The sequence below is a fragment of the Ictalurus punctatus genome, chromosome 17 (assembly GCF_001660625.3).
Source record: "Ictalurus punctatus breed USDA103 chromosome 17, Coco_2.0, whole genome shotgun sequence".
Taxonomy (NCBI): Eukaryota; Metazoa; Chordata; class Actinopteri; order Siluriformes; family Ictaluridae; genus Ictalurus; species Ictalurus punctatus.
The window spans coordinates 6,348,317-6,363,758 of record NC_030432.2 but is presented as its reverse complement, the minus strand read 5'-3'; the positions used below and the strand labels follow the sequence as shown (position 1 = coordinate 6,363,758).

Here is a 15,442-nt window from a genome sequence, read left to right as displayed (position 1 = left end):
CTCGTCCGCGTTCTGTATGATGCTGATGAAATCGAGCGCAATGCTGTGGAAATTCTGTTTCACACTCAGCCGTCGTGCTCAGCAGGGATAGTGGTTTCTACCCCTGATGGTTACACGGGCAAAAAAGATGGCGCAAACTCAATAACAGGGCTGGATTGCTGCCTCCCATATTGCCGCCTCCTAAAGACAGTCTAGTTTTACCCCTTGTTTTTACTGTTCACGTCCAAATGTGTTCAATATTATCCTAAGTGGAATAATGCAGGAAATGATTTTTACAACATGACCATTTATGTGCAGTTTCTGTAACAAAAAATGAGAGAGAATTTATAAAAATGAAGACATTCAGTATATTGTTCGACAGAGATTGTGTGAAATACTGTTTTAAATTAAATACGTTTTTAAAATGACTGGTAAATGCAAAAAAAATAAATGCAACTCAAAAGGCAATTTCAGTCCCTGTCACATGACCACCATCACTAATTTGCACTCCCATCTGTACACACACACAAACACACACACACACTCTCTCACACATCGGAAGACCCCCAAATGAGAATTTCCACAACTGTATAATAACTCTCATATTGGCACATTATTAATGATTGTAACGTTAAAAAAAGTATATGTATATAATGTATATAACCAATATATTTAATCTTCATCTCAAAATATAGGAAAAGAGGTATGGATCAGTGTGAGAAGGTGAACAGAACATTGTTTAGACTTCAGTCTTGCACTTTTTTTTTGCTCATATTGTTGTTTCTGCCTCCTTCACAGACAAGCATGAGACCAAGCTGAAAGGAGTTATCTATTTCCAGGCCATTGAGGAAGTTTACTACGACCATTTACGCAGCGCCACAAAGGTAAATCATCCCATTAAGGAACGCTTTCACTGATTCCCAGCTGATTCTCCCTCTCTGTAATAAAGCTACACACGCATTTTCACACACTGCTGCTGCTTCTGAGCTTTCACACTACGATCCTCTCTGTAATTGCTGCCTTTTTTATTTCTTCTTTTTTATCCTTATTTCATTTCGTTCATTTACTTTCCATAAATTTCTTTCTCACTTGTTAGCGGTTTTGTATTTGTTTTTTTTTCCCCCCTCTCCACCGTTCTTTTCTGACCATTCTTTCATTCTGCTGGCTGTTTCCACAGAAAGGATTTTTCAACCTGAACTTGACTAGTGTATGTATTTCGAAACGTGTTTTGCATGCAATCAAGCCTCCTTTTGCTCACAGACAAAGCTGAACTGAATTATAAATTCTTTTGCTAAGATAAAGCCTTTCAATCCTCATTGAGGTGAATTAGTCACAGAGTCAGCCTTGGAGCGGTCGGGCTTATTCCAGATTTCCCTTGGCCACAAAGTTGAATGGTTTTAGGGCAGGTCTGATTGTGTGGTGGCAAATAGGGAATGGGGGAAATATTTGTGGGGTTTTTCTGATCCATTTACCTGCAGCACACTGCTGCCTCCTCACTTTCGTAGAGATGTGTGTGTGTGCGCGCGTTCATAAGTGTGGATATCATATTTAACTGCATATGTGAGTTTTTGTCTGTGTATATTTTATACTGGTGTAAACCTAGACTATGGGTGTACAGAAAGTGGTGTCTAGGTTTATGCTGGTATAAATTGTATTTTATTATTATTATTAATAATAATAATAATAATAATAATATCATCATCATTATTATTATTATTGTCTAATAGGTTAATGTTACCTATTTATAATTATTTATGAATCACAAGCTAGCTAGCAAATTATGCCCAATGTCAATCCTGACCACCACTTTTTCAGTTTTTTTTTTTTTTTTTTTTTTTTTTTTTTTTTTTAATATATATTTTTATGAAACTCTCATCTGGTGAACAGAATAGTCAGCTTGCCTTCACCAAGAAGCATCTATGCAGTGCTTCCTTCAAATTTGGCCGAAATAATGAGCCTTGGAAGACAACTGTCTTATGCTGTCTTTAGAATGGGATTGCCATTATTTCAGGGGAAAAGCCTAGAAACGCTGCCCAAAGTGTCTGCCTAGACAGTTGTCTCCTGAATGGCATGCAGTAATATTTAAGGAGAAATTTCTACGTGTGTGCGGTAACAGTATTTTACATGTTTTAATAGTTAAAGAATGAAACATTATGGGACTTGCAGTTTCATTCTTTACATATTAAGCATGTAGAGTATTGTTACTGTGGACACTTGCAATTTTTTTTTTTTTTTTTTTCTCTCCTTATATTTTACTTGCATTATCAATGACAGGGTGGTGTGACGTGGCCCAGCCGGGTTTGGGAAATTACTGTTATTATTTTTCCTATAGCTGCAGAACCAAAGTGTTCCTTCCTTATATAATACAGCAATTTGCCAATGATTATTTTTTTTCATTTATTGGAAATTTTCACATTATGCATTTTATCCATTTATAGTTACATTTGATGTGTAGAATGTCCACGAAACTAGTTAGTTCCTGTAACAAAACAGGCGTTCACTCACCAGCCTCTCTTTCTTTCTCTCTTTCTTTATAAAAATGCTAATAAGAAGCAAAAACACAGCTTGTTCTATTACAGAGAAAGCACAAAATGCAAGTCCTCTTTCCTGAAGACTTTCCCGCGGTGGAAAACTTGGTTGAAGGCTGTTGCAACATTCTGACACCCAAAACTCCTTCTATAAATGTTAAATAAACATGTCCTTACAGAAAGCTTCACCATATCAATGATTCTAGGGGTTTTTTTTGTTGTTTTTTTCGGTTTTTTTGTTAAATAACATGTTTTGAATCTTTTATTATTCGTCTTTGAAGTTGCGTGGAGTGTCTGCCAAGTCCCTATAGCTGTTACTATTGAAACATGTTGGAACAAGCGCGTTAATTAATATAAACTTGTGATTGAATTACAGCTTCCACTATTGCTGTTATAGAAAATGAATCAGAGTTGTGAATTCAACTGAGCTGTGGTATAATCTGGTCGATCAGCTATCGATTATCAGAACCTGCTTAGCTTCATCAGACAGCCCTGATTTACTGATCTATGGCTTGCAAGTAGGCTCACAGCTGGACCCCGGCAGTCGGATACAGGTTGCACAAAGGTTTAAATACGACTTTTACTGTACATATCAAATCGTGTGCCATAAATGAACAGAATATGCATTTTTAAAAAAAGTCATGTGATGTTCTGCACCACTAATGTTTTGACTAGCATGATTAACCTCTGTTTAAAACTGAAGCATTAGCTGCTGTGATTGTCCTGCATGCAAGAATGTCTTTCAGATTTCTTTTGGCTGATAAGGTGTATTAAAACCATAACAACAGATGCTCCGGGCTGAAAGGGATTGCTCCTGTGGCTAATTTCACTCTTGTGTCTTGCCATCAGAGCCCCAACCCCTCCCTGACCTTCTGTGTAAAGACCCATGACAGACTGTACTACATGGTGGCTCCGTCTGCAGAGGCCATGAGGATCTGGATGGACGTGATCGTAACAGGAGCAGAGGGCTACACGCAGTTCATGAACTAAAGTCATCCGAGGAGGTAAAGAAAGGTCAAATGGTTGCACCAGGGGAAACTTCAAGTGACTCATCTTCCTGTTTACCGGCTCTATTGATTCCTACGAGGAGGAAAGCCTTTTTATTTTTATTTTGTATTTCTTTCTTTTGAATATAAGTTGTATATTCAGCTCGGATGTACAGTTGTCAGACAGTCGTCAAAGGTTTTCTACACCTTCCTGGATTTCAAAAGTGATTCCTACAAGATTTAAAAAACAGAAAACAGAGGAACAGTTGATTGTGTTAAATCACCTTTGCTTTTAGGTCAACAGAGATCTGACATTTCAGGTTTTTTTTTTTTAGTATGCATACATTTCTTTGACAACTGCTTAACAGATGTATGTATTTGTGGTTTGTGTGGTTGTTTTTTCGGTCTGTAGAACATTTTCCACATTTAGTATGTGGTATAGCCAAATGACGTCAAGCCATTCTGGACTGTTTTTTTATGTTTGTTTGTTTGGGTTTTTATATAAATATAAATGATTTGTCCTACACATAATGAGAGTGGTTATGGATATGCAGATCGTACATGTAGAGATGATGTGAAGGCAAACATATCAGACACCCAATATTACTAAAACAGGAAAGTCAAACACCGAAGCTCATTAGCAGCTCCTGTTCACCTGCATCCCACTGTATGTTTGTGTGTAACCAGCAAAACATCACCTGTATGTCAACACACATATACGTGCTGTATAATAGAGTCTATTTGCCAAGTCCTGACTTCATCTTCAGCCTTCACTTCTTAAAGGAAGCAGCCATCTTCAGTACACTGCCACCTGAAGGCTCTCGGTGGACGAACATGATTAAACAACAAAACAGAACAAAACTAACCAACTTAACCTTCATATAATAATGCAAATCATTCAGTGCCTTGATATTTCTCCACATTTCATCACTGCAATACTGTTGTGAGAAACCTGCAGGACCACATAACGCCAGAAATACAATCACTGTTTAAAATGTATTTTTATTCTCAAGAGATCTATTATTGTGACTATTCATAACAGTCGTTTGCACAAGGCATGATGGGAACGTGATAAGTAAACACAAGTAATTTATCAGCTCAAAACAAAAAAAAAAAACAGAAATGAGAGTCAATGTTATTAGCTTTTTGAGTTAATGGATGTTGAAGTTCTTCATAGACAGATTATAATAATAAATCTGACTTGGCTCATGTTCGACTTGGTCCTCTGGACTGAACTATGCTGTGATTTTCAAGTGTGATCATCTGGATCAAAGTGTTTATAAAATGTAGTTTATGTAGGTTTTATTTTGTGAGAGTTTTCCCTGAAATTTCCTCTGCATGCATTTAAAATGGCCAAAATACTGACACCAGTTCTATTGATCCTGATTGTTTTGCCAGTGTTTTTATTTCAATTCAGTAGATTTTTTTTTTTTTTTTTTTTTCCCTCCACACGTCTGGAAAAAGAATACGAGTAAGTTCACTGCAGTGTATATTTCTTTTCAGTGTTCTGTTGTGTGCACATGGAGAACCAAATTGTACTGGGATGCACCACATGCATACAAATGTGCATAAATTCTCTTTAACCGTTATTTTATTACTAACACACACACACATGCTGACACTACATGATATGATAATGATATGATATGATGGTACTGTTCATGTGGCACTTTAGATGGATTTCATGGAATTTTTCAGGTTTATTAAAAAAAAACTAAAAAAACCCAGAAACCATTCCATTCTCTTTTCTTCTTGGAACGACTAAAATAATTTTATGCAGCACAGCTTTCAAAAACAACTTCATTACGCAGGAGACTATCGAGTGAGAGCTGTATGGGGCTGAGAATCGCAGTAATAAAGCCGACATCCACAGTTATTTAAAATAAAATATAACTGTAGTGACACCATAAGATATTAACATAGCAGTAATGAGAGGCCACATGATTGAATTTTTTTAAACAAAATGAAGTTGTGTGTGATCTGTGAATCTGTAGGTCAGGTTCTTTCACTGTTCTTACTCCAGTGACGCATTACTTGACAAAGTTGTCTTAAGTCAAATTTGTATATAAAAATATATATCATGTCACTGAAGCTGAATTAAATGACAGATAATATCTCTTTAAATGGTTTGTAGGAAAAGCTCATTCAGAAACGTGATGCCGTTTTGAATAAACACAATGTAGGATGTCATGTTTAACGGTTACAGGTAAAGCTAGGTAATTAAAAGGGTTGGACATTTCACTGTAAAATAAGTCAAATAAAACGGAAAATGTCATTCGTGCTGTTTTGATGAACTATTTAAATGATTGCTTTTGGTTATTGATTCAGTTTCAGTCTTCTGTGAGTATGAGAAGTAGACGATCATTGCCCAGATGAACAAACAAACAAAACTATTGGTGTGTTTTATGTATGATATATATAAAAGTGTATTGGCTAGTATTATCAGTCTTCAAAATGTGGTAGCTCCTAAATTCAGTATCGCGGACAAAACTTTTTGTCCATCAGGCCCTACTTTCTACTAGACATATATTTGACATGGACTCTCCGAATTGAAAATGCTTACTAAACTTTACATGCTACATAATAAAACTTTACATAATGTGTGAATTGATATTATTATTATTACTATTATTATTATTATTATTATTATTATTATTATTCAACATCGAATATCTTGACTGAAATTATATATTACGGTAGACAGAGTCCCTTTAATTGAATTCTCTAGCGAGATTGATTGTGCCCCAGAGGTACACATTATGAATGCTAGGCACCTTGTTTTTATAAGAGTGTACTAGTGAGGACACGTACATATGCAATGAGACAAGGGGTTGACGGAGAGGGGGGCGGGTTTATGTTATAAAAATATGCAAGTATTTTTAAATCAGCTCTACAGCAACTACAGTGTGAAGCTGGAACTATACAGGTTTCATTGCATTTACAAAACTGTTGCAATCCTAACTATTAAAGTTACTCGGCTAAAATAAATCACTCCAGAATATGTAATAAAATATTCACAACTTAACAAATCTAATTAGAAAAATATCAGCTGGAAAAGAGCAGTTGCATAAAATGTGAAACCTACACAGCTGTGGATAAGCGGATAACACAATTTGTACACAGGCTTGGCACACCAGATATTTTGCCTTTGTCAAAACTGATCAGACTTCATCTTGTGCCTATAACCATTGTTACAGAGAAATAATATCTGATGATCTCCATCCAGCCCATTGTTTAGTCTTTAGCTCCGTTTGTTTAAGACTCCTCATATTTTCTACGGATACCTGAATGAGTCCCTGCAACAGTCTGGACCGCAAAAACCTGCACACAGTCATTTCTAATGAAGACATACTGAGATCTCTTTTTCAGAATGTATTCGAAGAATCACTGGAAGGGAGCCACCCGCTGAAATTATTTTAATATAAGTATATATATAAAATTTTAAATCTTTATTATATATATTGATGACATCTTTGGATTTGTTACTCGCACAACTGAAGAGCTCCAGCTTTTTATTTCCTCTTTCCCCACATTTCACACAGCCCTGCAATATACATGGAGTATCACACACCCTGCCACAGGCGTCACACTGAGGTCAGAAAATTCCACATTGAAAACTAACATTCATTATAAACCTACAGATTCCTCATTCCTATCCTGAGAAGGTCACGGATGATGTCATGGCCCATGTCAGCAGTACTGACCGCTAACCACTGCCAAACACAGTGGCTCCGATTATAATTACTTCCTTAGACTTTCCCTTTCAGGAAATCTCATCTAATCCAGATGGGACAAAACATTAAAGACATGCTTGTCAGTCGTGAATTAAATGATCTGTCAAATAGATGAAACTCTTGCATACAACTAGCTCCTAAGCAAAACCTAACTGCTGATACAAACTGCTCCTGGTACAAAACCAGCTGGCCTGATTAACAGCAAATGTGTACTTGTGTTCAATGTCAATCTTCTCATGTTGGTCCTGCACAGTGGCAGTTCTGTATCTGGCAGCTTTCAATCCAGGTATGAAATGCCAGGTAAGTGGTGGGGTTTTTTGGATGGTGGGTTAGTGGGTGAAATAATGTCTTTAAACATTAGGTGACAATGAGCATACCTGATAATGTTCTCTCTCTCTGTCTCTCTCTCTGTACCTCTCTGTCTCTGTCTCTCTCTCTCTCTCTCTCTCTCTCTCTCTCTCTCTCTCTCTCTCTCTCTCTCTCTCTCTCTCGCTCTCTCTCTCTCTCTCGCTCTGTCATATGCTAGTTCTGAGATACCAGTCATCCTGACCCCTCTGCTCTTTGGACCTGCCAGCCTTCTGGTTGGAGTTCTCATCACTTGAAAATCACTCACTGCTGCTGAGGATGGCCCCTCATGGACAGCCTAAAGATCAGTGAGATTACTGTGGATGGTACTAAATAGAGACCATAAAGATGATTTCTTAAATAGCCTTCTGACTGCAATTGCGATACAGTTTTGCAGACAAGTCTCCATCATTGAACAGTTAATAACTTCAACAAAATAGACTTTGAATTAAAACTGTAATGAATTCAGAAATGACTCCGAGCTCCAACTCATAAGTTGATCATATGTTCCTGGTTACACAATTGCACTATTTGACTATATAGTATACAGTTATTAAAGGGAAATTATTTACAATTGCACTGGTGGTGTCACCCAGATGAGGATGGGTTCCCTTTCGGTTCCTCTCAAGGATTCTTCCTTGTGTTGTCTCAGGGAATTTTTCCTTGCCACCATCTCCTATGGCTTGTTCATTAGGGATAAATTTAGAAGTTTAAAATTTATATCTGGAATTTATATATTTCTGTAAAACTGATATATATATATATATATATATATAATTTATTATTTTTTTTAAAGACTGCATCAGACCTGCCACTCGTTTTGCATTTTGTATAGGAACTCTCCATTTTAATGGTGGAGTATGCTGGAAAGTACCCTAAAATGCACCAAAAGAGTCCTCTAATTTTCATAATAAAAACAGCTGATGAGCCAGTCGATATTTGCATGGGTATTTTGAACTGTTTGATATTATCTGGCACTCTCTGGAAGCCCATTTCAGTTTTTTGACAACTGGGAAGTAGGCGTTATGGGAAAAAGTCTGAATGTCTGTCCTAGTGAATTTGAATAACTGTGCTAACAGTGACACCGAAAAAAATAAGTCCAAAATTTTAAGTCTCCTGAAAAAATGTTCACACCATGCATTTTTCTCAAATAGAGCAAGAATGAACATGGCAAGACAAACAAGAGCTTCAACGATTTTTCCGTCAGAACTAAATTTTGAATTACTGAGCATAGTTTGGGCAGCACTCTGGTGCAGCAGGAAGCATTGCTGTCTCACAGCTCCAGAGTCCATGGATTAATCCTGAGCTCAGAATACTGTCTGTGTGGCGTTTCACATGTTCTCCCTGTTTCTGCGTGGGTTTCCTCTGGGTTCTCCAGTTTCCTCCTACCTCCCTAAAAACATGCCAGTAGGTGGTCTGGCTATGCTAAATTGTCCCTAGGTGTGAATGTGTGCAAATGTGCAAGTACATGGAACTGTCATCCCATCTGGGGTGTACTGGGGTGTATCCCTGCCTTACACCCAGTGTTCCTCAATCCACCACAGCCCTGATCAAGATAACGCAATTATAGATAGGGAAGATGAATGAGTTTTGCCTTTGTAGTACTCTATAGAGACGAGTATTACCATGATACAATTACTGCCATTCTTCTCAAACAAGTAACAGTAAATCTGTAGAAATAAAGGAGAGATGAGCATGCAACAAGAGTACAAAAGAAATCAAAGAATCCCTTTAAAATGTCACTCATGGCCTGCAGAAAATTTTTCCATCTTGTAGCTGACCATCAGTTTGACACTGATGTTGTTGGGCTCTTGTTATGCTCCTTTGTACCTGCTTTCATCACATACCACTACAGAAGTCCTGATAGTCTTACATTGCTAAAAATAATTAAAACGTGCAGTATTAGAAAGAATAATGCAGCCCTTGCCACCTGCCTGGTGTTTATCATTAGTGCAGCTGAGACTCCTGGTAGAGCAACATTTACTGGCCAGTGTGAGGTTGGATTGAGGTTTAAATCATAGTGATTGAGTCTGAGTCGCTACTATAGTGTAATATAGTGTGAAAGATTGAAATATGTTTCAACACTGTGCAAACTTATACAGATCCCTTTAAATCCATCCAGACATATTGTTTAAACTAAGATTGGTGAATCAGTCTGAACTGGTGACTCCTTACACCGTTAATACTGTGGCTGGGGTGGATTGATCTGGGGCAAACAGTAAGTGAGCAACGAGAACGCAACACATTCAGCATCTATGTAGAGAGGAATCTGCCAGAGGCATTTTGCTGTTGAATCAGACACTGCACAATGCTTGAGGCGTAGCCTATACCTTACAGGGGAAACTGCAGGGCAGAAAGCAGAAACAGGATTCACAAGAGCTCGTGTCTACTTCAATAGAGACCCATAATCCTCCTGACCCAAAGTCCCTAGGGTTAAGTGTGATGAATATTAGCATTTCATATTTAATGTTTATGTTAGACACTAGGCATGTGCAGAAATGGTCAAATACATGTAAATAACTGTCTATTAACATCATGTCTTTCACATCGCTGTGGTGGAATTTTGGCCCACTCATATTTGCAGAACTGCACTAGTTCAGCCCCACTGGAGGGTTTTTGAGCATGAACTGCCTGATTAAGATCCTGCCACAGCATTATAATTAGTTCAAATCAGGACTTTGACTAGGCCACTCCAAAACTTTCATTTTGCTTTTTTGTAGTCATTCAGAGGTGGACTTACTCCTATGCTTTGGATCATTGTCTTGCTGCATAATCCTCTTGAGTTTCAGTTTATGGGCTGAAGACCAGAGTTCCTTTAGGATTTTCTGAATTCAGAGAGTTCAGAATTCATGTTTCTCTCAATTACTGCATGTTGCCCAGACCCTGAAGCATCCCCACACTATCACACTTCCACCAGCATGCTTGACCGTAGGTGTGATGTTCTTTTTGTGGAATTCTGTGTTTGGTTTATGCCAGATGTAACATGACCCCTGTCTTCCAAACAGTTCCACTTTCAACTTATCAAGCCACAGAACATTCTCCCAAAAGGTTTGAGGATCATCAAGGTGTGTCTTTGCAAAATTCAGACGAGCCTTAATGGTCTTCTGGGCTAGCAGTGGTTTTTGCCTCGCCTCCCTTCTATGAATTCTATTTTTGCCCAGTGTCTTTCTGATAGTGGAGTCATGATCAGTGACATTTACTGATGCAAGAGAGGCCTGTAGTTCCTTTGATGATGTCCTTGGCTCTTTTGTGACTTCTTTGATGAGTCGTTGCTGTGCTCTTGGAGGAATTTTGGAAGGTCGGACACTTCTGGAAAGGTTCACTAAAGTGCCAAGTTTTTCCATTTGGAGATAACTGCTCTCGCTGTGGTTCTGTGGAACCACAGAACCTTTGAAATAGCTTTGTAACCCTTTGCAAACTGATTTATTTCAGTCACTTTCTTCCTCATCATTTCTGGAATTTCTTTCAACTTTGGCATAGTGTGTTACTGGTTAAGACCTTTTAACCAACTTCATGCTGTTGAAAAAGTTCTGTTTAAGTGTTGATGTGATTGAACAGGGTTTGCAGTAATCAGGCCTGGTTGTGTCTAGTCCAGCTGAACCCCATTATGAATGCAGTTTCATAGATTTAGGGAATTAGTCACTATAGGGGCAAATACATTTTCACACAGACCCAGTTGTTATTGGATAACTTTTTTGCTTCAATAAATAACATTATCATTTAAAAACTGTATTTTGTTTTTATTCAGGTGCCTTTGTTTTATCTTAGAAATCAGGATGGGGCAAATGGTTTTCCACAGCACTGTTTGTTTGTGTGTGTGTGTGTGTGTGTGTGTGTGTGTGTGTGTGTATATATATAATATTACACATTACGCCTTACATTTTTAATGTATGTAATTTGTTTAGTTACTGATGTCAATAAAATGACGTTACTTGCGTTACAAATTTATTGTAAAGAAAACAATATTAAATAAAATGCATTTTTAAAATAAATTGCGTTTTGCCCCAAAGATTTTTTCTTTAGCCCTGAATAATTCTCCTCTTGGAGCGGTTTGTCACTACGTAACTGGACATCAGTAAAAGAAGAAGGCCATGTTGTATTTTTGTATCTTCAGTGAACGGAGGCGAGACCAATCAGACAGGGTTTACATGAAAATACGTGGAAATACTCGTGTCATATTGGCTAACAGTCTCTCAATTCTGCCAAACGCTAGCTCATACAATCAGTGTGAGGGGGAAAAATTGATAAACACCGATATTTTTATTTACTGAAACTGAAACAATATGCTGAGCAGGAAAACAAGGTGTGTAAATGGCTATATGAGTTCCAGTTTACGTGAACATGATATGAGCAGAGCATAATGAACGATAATATACTTTGCATGGCATTGTAGCAGCTGAACCCATAGCTTACTTGTGCCTTCCCTTGGCTAGCGACACCAGACTAGCCCAGTTTTATATTTAGAAAAATTCAATATTTTAAACAGTCTGGTAGTCCTACAAACAGTGACAACATCCAAGGCATGTTTTATTATAAATCCAACTTTTTCCGATCATGTCATACATTGACACGTGCTAAAATTACTGAAAGAACTGAGTTTCACTTTGTTGTGTATTTTTGTAGGTTTGATAGGTTTTGAAAGTAACATGAACGTAAAGTAATTAGTAATCTGATTACTTTTTACATGCAGTAATTAGTAATGTAATCAGATTACAATTTGAAAGTAGTAATTAGTAATCTGTAGTGGATTACTTTTTCTGAGTAATTCACCCAACACTGTATATATATTAGCACGTCCTAGCCGCATGGCTCCAGTGGGAGCACTGGCGCTTGGAAGACCTCTCTCTTCCTGGTGGGGGCAACAGCTGTGGAGTAGGTGATCGTGCCAGATGGCAAGATCAATAAGGGAATCAAGTGTGAGCTGGTCATTGCGGAAGGCCATCTCAATCAGAATTTCAGTGTTGAAAGCTCTGCAAAATGTGGCTTTCATGGCTATGTTTTTCCAACCTTAACCCAGACGCGATCATGAGGAACTTGAGGGCGAATTCTTCTACTTGGCCTGAACAATGGTCAGGAGTAACTCCTTGGCCTCTTTGCCCTCAGATGACTGATCAAACACACAGAGGAACAGCTCCATGAATCACTTGTGTGAAGTGGCTCGCCCCCTTGCTCCCATACCGCTAAAACCCATTTCGTATAGGATTTAAACAATGTTTTTCATGCTTGCTCAATGAACCATAAACAATTATTGCACATGCACCTCTGGAACAGTCCTTAAGACACTAAAAGTTTACAGGTGGTAGGCAATTAAGATCACAGTTACAACAGCTTAGGACACTAAAAAGACCTTACTACTGACTCTGAAAAACACCAGAAGAAAGATGTCTAGGGTTCCTGCTCACCTGCGTAAACATGTCATAGGCCTGCTGCAGGGAGACATGAGGACTACAGATGTGGACAGAGCAATAAACTGCATTGTCTGTAATGTAAGACACCTAAGACAGTGCTACAGGGAGACAGGAAGGACAGCTGATCATCCTTGCAGTGGAAAATTACATTTAACCGTGTGTCCACTCAGACGTGTTCGAGAACTTGTAAATGCCTTGGTGGAAGAGTGGAGTAACATCTCACAGCAAGAACTGACCAATCTGGTGCAGTCCATGAGGATGAGATGCACTGTAGTATTTAAAGCAGCTGGAGAAAACACAGCAGACACTGACTGTTACTTTTAATACTGACCCCTGCTTTGTTCAGGGATTCATTATTCCATTTCTACTCCTCAAATGTCTGTGAAACTTGTTCAATTTATATCTCAGCTGTTGAATGTTTTTATGTTAATACAAATAAAAACAGTCGAATGTGAGAGGACGTTTCTTTTTTTGCTGAGTGTGTGTGTGTGTGTGTGTGTGTGTGTGTGTGTGTGTGTATATATATATATATATATATATATATATATATATATATATATATATATATATATATATATATATATATATATATATATATATATATATAGTCGCGACGGGCAGAGATCCGGCGCACACCAGAGGGAAAACGCTCCTTCTCCGACTGCCGCACCGGCACGACGTGGGCAGCTTCCTGCCGAACATTCCGCCAGCTGGAAGGACCGCCGCGGCAGGGCGGGGCTGACGCGACTCCGGCCCGCGATTGGCGGATCCAACGGGGAAGTCCCACCACTCAGGCGACGACGGAGGAGGATAAAAGAGCGCGCTTCCGGCCGGGAAGGGGAAGAGAATATCGTGGCGTCAAAACGGACTCCGTGCGTGTTTGCAGCGATTCGCAACCTCCGATCACGACGGTAACCTCACGCCTCACGCTAAATTCTTCTCTCTCTCTCTCTCCCTCTCTCCAGGAGTCGTAAGCGCGGACGAGACCGCCGGATAGTGAGAGTCGCACACACGGAGGACGCCGGCCCGGGAAAACCCCCGCCCCGCCTCGGGAATCCTGCCTCCGCCACGAGTCGACTCCGCCGGCCGTCACGCCTTCACAAACCCCCGCACTCTTCCATTTATCACACGTTCACCTCACCCTAGCCACAATAAAGCACCGTCTGCAACCACCCTTTGGTCTCCTGTGGGTCTGTACGCCGCCCTTCCCCGGGCTAATTCCTCACAACTGGTGGAGGATGCAGGCGTAGTACAGACCCGCCTACTGCAAAGAAAAAAAAAAAAAAAAAAAAAAAACCCATCAAAAGAAAACCACAAAAAAAAAAAAAAAAAAAAAAAAAGTTTATAAATAAACCCGCGAGAGAGAGAGGAAAAAAAAAAAAAAAAAAATGGACCCCACCCTGCAACACTTGCTGGAGACCAGCCTCCAGCAGCACGCCGTGACGCAGCAGCTCGCCGAAAGCCTTCAGGTCGCCACACAGACACTGATCGCCATGAGGACTGAGACCCCCGCCGCCTCCACGCCTCTCCCCGACGCAACCAGCGAGATCCGCCGCCTACTACCCCCCCTTGGCCCCGAAGAGGACCTTGAGGCGTACTTCGAGACCTTCGAGAGTATCGCCTGCCGGGAGGGGTGGGACCGTGACGACTGGCCCCGTGCCCTTGGTCCCCTGCTCACGGGAGAGGCCCGAACAGCCTACTATGCCCTCGACCCGGAGGAGGCTACGGACTACCTGGCGATGAAGGAGGGAGTCCTGGCGTGGTGTGGCCGAACCCCTGGCCGGGCCGCTACTGAATTCCATCGTTGGGTTTATCGAACAGGTGCTCGACCACGTTGCCAGATGAACGCCCTCCTCCGGATCACCAAACGATGGCTCCGACCGGATCGGCATACCGCCTCGGAGGTGGCGGAGAAGGTGGCGGTCGACCGTTTCCTGAGAGCACTACCCCGGGCAGAGAGACAGGCCGTGGGGGCCCACGCCCCAACTACGCCCCAGGAACTCCTGACTGCCCTGGAGCGAACCTTGGCCACCCTGGAGCTCGACTCCGGGGAGCAGCAGCACCTCGATCGGCCCCTCGGTGCCCAGGGCCCCCGGTCTGACCGCCAGACCCGGCCCCGCATCTGGAGGAACCCATAGAGGGCGCCCACTTGTGAACACCCCCGAGACGAGCCCATGCCTACAGAGCCGGAGAGGGAAGCCGCCCGGCTGCTTACAAAACCATGGCTGGCAGGCTGCGCCCTCCATCAGCAGCAACCGCCGGAGGCGCCCTCCGTGACGGTGTGGGTCGAAGGGAGACCGGTAACCGCCCTACTGGACACCGGGAGCACGGTGACCCTTGCCCAACCCTCCATCCTGCCTGAGGGGCGCCGACCAAGCGGGACGCTTACCGTGACATGCGTCCATGGGGACACCCGGGAGGTCCCCTCAGCTGAGGTCCAGATCCGGAGCGAAGCCAGCACC

General features: G+C 40.8%; 1 protein-coding gene and 1 long non-coding RNA gene across 16 annotated transcripts in view; both read left to right on the top strand.

The window, feature by feature from the left end:
• The window catches only part of phldb1b (pleckstrin homology-like domain, family B, member 1b), a 78,498-nt gene extending 73,882 nt beyond the window's left edge, over positions 1 to 4,616 (top strand). For 11 of the 15 annotated variants that reach the window (XM_047161524.2, XM_047161529.2, XM_047161523.2 and 8 more), the window contains 3 exons: positions 778 to 863; positions 1,157 to 1,186; positions 3,357 to 4,616. In XM_047161524.2, coding sequence (XP_047017480.1) covers positions 778 to 863; positions 1,157 to 1,186; positions 3,357 to 3,497 — 257 coding nt within the window. In that variant the 3' untranslated portion in view covers positions 3,498 to 4,616. The remainder of the gene's footprint in view (positions 1 to 777; positions 864 to 1,156; positions 1,187 to 3,356) is intronic. The other 4 variants (XM_047161525.2, XM_047161535.2, XM_047161527.2 and 1 more) reach the window with 1 other exon arrangement.
• An 8,966-nt stretch (positions 4,617 to 13,582) lies between these two features.
• Positions 13,583 to 14,152, top strand: LOC128635278 (uncharacterized). The gene is made up of 2 exons (XR_008398219.1): positions 13,583 to 13,852; positions 13,946 to 14,152. It is a non-coding gene; the product is annotated as an uncharacterized LOC128635278 (long non-coding RNA).
• The last annotated feature ends 1,290 nt before the right edge of the window (positions 14,153 to 15,442 follow it).